The 4,306-nt window shown below is 55.5% G+C and overlaps 1 protein-coding gene across 1 annotated transcript; it reads right to left on the minus strand.

The window, feature by feature from the left end:
- Nucleotides 1–1,703: 1,703 nt before the first annotated feature.
- LOC119254099 (potassium voltage-gated channel subfamily G member 3-like) lies at nt 1,704–2,372 on the minus strand. Its single transcript, XM_037521261.1, has one exon. The coding sequence runs from the start codon at nt 2,370–2,372 to the stop codon at nt 1,704–1,706; it is 669 nt and encodes a 222-aa protein (XP_037377158.1).
- Between the last annotated feature and the right edge of the window lie 1,934 nt (nt 2,373–4,306).

A 4,306-nucleotide genomic window follows, 5' to 3' on the forward strand; every position in this document is an offset into this window, starting at 1 on the left:
ATCTAGGAAACAGTTCTGACTTGAATAATTATATACATACACAAATACATATACACAAATTAGCATTACTCTTGTCTTCTTCCTTCATTTCTTTTGCAATCGTCCTCTTTTCCATTCTGTCTCTTTCCTTTTTAGTTTGTCTCTCTCCCTTAAATTATTATTCATTTCTCTCATTCCTTTTCAAATGCTTTATGTTAATAAACTCCAGACTTCCTTCATCCCCAAACTCCATCCATTTCCCCCAAAATTATTATTCAAGATTCTATATATTGAGTTAGCCAGCTCCATCTGTATTTGCACTAATGCTATTCTCCTATTCCCTTTGGAAATAAAGCTCAGGCTTCACTGACCCTAGAATTCTACAATTACGACTGAATCATTTCAGGACCAATTATTTGTGGCTCACTTTCCTATAGCCCTCTAAAAGAATCAAGGGCATTTAGGTATATAAATTAATTTCTTTGTACTTTCGGAGTACCAAATAAGTAATTCTTATCTGTAATCAAAAATTGAGTTAGAACCTAAAACATTAAACAAAGTGAGTTTTCTAGTGAATTTCCTTTCAAAGCTTGTATCTTGGATTCCAAGATGGCATATCAGTAATGGACTCGATGGTACGAGACAATTTTATTTACTTCTTAGATTTACATAAAAACCTTTAACTCTCCAAAGGAAGGATTATGTGGATGTAATCCACTGCAATGTCAAGGCACACAGCACCATTTGAAACATGCATATACCCAACTGGTAAAGATGACAGGCACACCCAATTTAAAAATGAATGGGGGTGGGGGGTATCAATCCAGGATCAAAGGTAAAAAAAATACAGTTGTGTGTGTGTGTGCCTGGAGCAGACTTCTCCCTTGAAAGTTTCACTTTGCTCTGCTTATGCAAAATAAATTCACTAAGACTAAAAATAGAAGTACGTTATCACTATTGAAAGGTAAGCACTATCTAAGGAAAGACTAAGATATTTTCCTTTCATCCGAGTAAAGTAAAAAGAAAATACAGTAACTAGTCCAATACTGTTTCTAGACTTACGGCAGTTTACATTTTTTTCTCCTTTCACAAGGTAATGGGGTTTTCCCCATTCCCATTTTAAAGATCGCTCTGAAAGTCACGGTGTGAATTTTCGGTACCAAATGGTGGCCGAGTGCTTTGCTAACTACATACTTTGTAGGAAAAGAATAGAAAAGGGTACAGACGTCAATTATTTAGAGTGTATCGTTAAGTTAATCTCCTTTACACTGTAAACAATTCCATTCCAGACCATAGGAATACATTATGCAGATTGTGTGGGCAGTGTACAGCAGACCACATTTCACAATAAGTCTTCCCCTTCCCAAACACTACCAAAAATTGGGAAATAATTCTAATGCTCTCAGCTCAAGATGAAATTGTTGCATACCACCAATAAAAGTTTAGCGCAATTTAATGAACTGATGGTTAATTGATCACAACTAAGCTCCAAAGATGAGAGGTTTGTCCAGCTCTATCTGCCCCTCCCTATGCCCAGCGATTCTCCCTCAAGACAGGCATCTCCGAGTAAGGACCAGACCCCGTCTGTGCCCGGGGAAGCGCAGGTCTGGAAACCCAGCCCGGTCAGGCCGCCTGGAGGCAGACAGTGTGGAGACGGACCGACGGACGGGACCGGACGGACATACGCCACAGGACGGACGGGACGGGCAAAGTAGTAATGCGTCCTACCCGGAGGGTTCCCTCCCAGGGCCGGCGGAGTACCTGCTCCGGTCATCCAGGCTGCGGTTGTCGGCCGCCGCGGCGCGCCAGTCGGGCAGGGTGCTGGCGCACAGCACCACCATGGACACGATCACGAACACCACGGACACGGTGGCCAGGATCTGAGCGGCCAGCGACGACGTGGGCTCCTCGAAGGTCCGCCGCATGCGCTCCAGCCAGCGCCGGGACGGGGCCGCCTCGGCACCCCCGGGGCGCGCTTCGTCGCGCCCCAGCGCGCCCGGCTCGTCGGCCGAGTAGAAGGTGTAGGTGTCGGACATGCGGTCGTCGAGGCGGCGCTGGCAGCAGTACTCGAGGTGCGCGCCCTCCAGGCCCCAGTAGATCATCTCGTTGTAGAAGGAGAGCTCGCACATCCGCGGCGCGAAGCGCAACTTGCCGTGGCCGCGCACGTAGAGCAGGATGAAGCCGAAGGCCTCCGAGTGCCGATCGAAGAAGTACTCGTTGCGCTCGCGGTCGTAGTCGTCGCACACCTCGAGCACGTCGCGCTCCGAGCGGCAGCCGTGCAGCCGGCTCACGCGGCGCAGCGGGAAGTCTTTCAGCAGCTCCCGGGACAGCGAGTACCGGGCGCCGCCCACGTTCAGCACCACCGAGGCCGCCCCGCTGCGCGCGAAGGTCATGGCTGGCCGCCCCGAGGCCTCGAGGCCCGAGGGCGCCCCGCCGCCGCGCGGGGCCGGCCGGCTCTGGGATGGCCGTCGGGGCCTGCGGGCTGCCCGGCCGGCTCTCCCACGGGGCTCCGCTGCTGCCCTTCGCCGACCCGGGAGCCCCTGGGCTCTGGCCGCCTGGGCAGCCCAGCGTGAGTGCGAGACACGCTCCCTCCGCGCGGCAGCACCTGCAGATGACCGGGGAGACCCCGCCAGCGCCAGGGCTGCACCCCTCTGGCCGAGGGCTAGGCTGTCAGCGCCGCCGCCCCTCGCGCCCAGGGGAGCCCCTCCGAGGCCCGGGTGCCCTCTTGAAGGCGGCGGCGCTGGCCCCTCTGAGGGGCGCGCGGGCAGAAGGGGAGCGCCGGGGCGGGGTGGCTCCGGGTGGCTCGGGTGCCTGGCGCGCCCTCCGGCCGCGGCGCCTGCGAGCGCCCCGCCGCCGTCCAGAGGCTGGAGGCAAAGTGAGCGGGTTCGGAGGCGGCAAGGAGCCGGCTCCGAGAGGCGGGGGCGGGGCCTCCTGGCGGTCCCCCCTCCTCGCCTCCCGGCTCCGCGCTGCTCTGCTCACCCACCTCCGCGCGCCGCCCTCCGCTTCCCGCCCGCGCCCGCACCTCCCCGGCTCGCTCGGGCTGGGATTCCCCGGCGCCCCGCCCTGGACCTCGGGCTCCCCGCTGGGTGGCGCGGGCCTCCCCTCCGCTCCCGCCCGCAGTGACCAGCAGGGGTCCGCAGGGGAGGGGTGTGAGAATAGGGGAGCCCCCAGGTGTAGGGGGGAAGCAGACCCCCTCGCCCTTGGGGGTGGCCCCTAGGTCATCCCGATGGCCCCGGGCGTGTGCAGGAGCTTGGGGGTTGCCCCCTCGGTCATCCCAAGGGCCCTTTAACAGCCCCCCAAAGGGAGACGACTGGAGGGTCAGGAAGGCTGAGGACTGGGGCGCAGGATTGGAGGGGCGGGGACAGACGGCGTTTGAAGAGCTTTTTTTCCAGAAACTATCCAGAACACTGCTGGGGTTCTGAGACCGCTCCAAAGATTTCTCAGAGAAGCCACCGCAGCAATTGCTTTTCTTGCCCACTTTGCTCTTCCTCTCCGGCGCGGGGATCGCGCACCCGTGTTCCGAAGGTGGCCGTGCACCCCAGCACCCAGCCTCTGTGCCGCCCTCCCGCCTTCCCTCCAGGAGAAAGAAGCAGCCCGAGCCCCCGCTTTTGGGGGCGCGGGTTCTAAAGAGGGAGCCTGGACTCGATCGTGACGCTTATGCAGAGTGGGGGAAAGTCTTCGGAGAATCGCCTTGCCACTGGCAGGAACAGAATTCCTCTTTGCCTTCCTATACATCCTCTTTTGCATAAAGTGTTGACTTTCCCCGTGCATCTCCGAGCGGGCTGCAGTCCCGGCCCACGAGCTTACGAGCTCCTAAGGCTCCGCTGGGCGAGCTGCCCTGCGCTCTGGTCGACGCCCAGGGAGGGAGTCCTACTTGGCAGGGGTTATTTTAAACTGCTACCAGCAATTTCATGAGACATTCGACACTTGCAGCCCGGCTAAACAGGTGAGTGGTCAGGTAAACGCTTATTAAACACAACACCAATACTGCAAGAAAAAAATAATCATAATAAGGGTGGGGTGGGAGGCGGTCATGTGGCCTGGGAGTAAGCAAACTGGTTACTCAGAAGGAAGGGTTCTACTTTGCCCTTCACTTTTCATAATTTTGTAGGATTGCCCCGTGCCCACTAGAGGTCACCATAAAGTCATTTGGTCTGTTTCTGTGTGGATTCCTAGCAAAAAGGCAGGCAACTGAAAATTAGAGTGCTCTGGGTGGTTTCTTAAAGAATGAAAATCTCTATTAGTTGTTTATCCCCAGATTTGGGCCGTTGGTCTTAATGTGATTAAAAGTTCAAAAACAGGCGGGTTTTTACTAGGTAGATTCAAA

Source organism: Talpa occidentalis, unplaced genomic scaffold (assembly GCF_014898055.3).
Source record: "Talpa occidentalis isolate TD23 unplaced genomic scaffold, MPIMG_talOcc4v2.1 talOcc4.2937, whole genome shotgun sequence".
In the NCBI taxonomy this organism is placed as follows: Eukaryota; Metazoa; Chordata; class Mammalia; order Eulipotyphla; family Talpidae; genus Talpa; species Talpa occidentalis.

Excerpts from the sequence above, each read along its gene's own strand:
- LOC119254099 (XM_037521261.1), bottom strand. The coding sequence starts at position 2,372 with ATGACCTTCGCGCGCAGCGGGGCGGCCTCGGTGGTGCTGAACGTGGGC.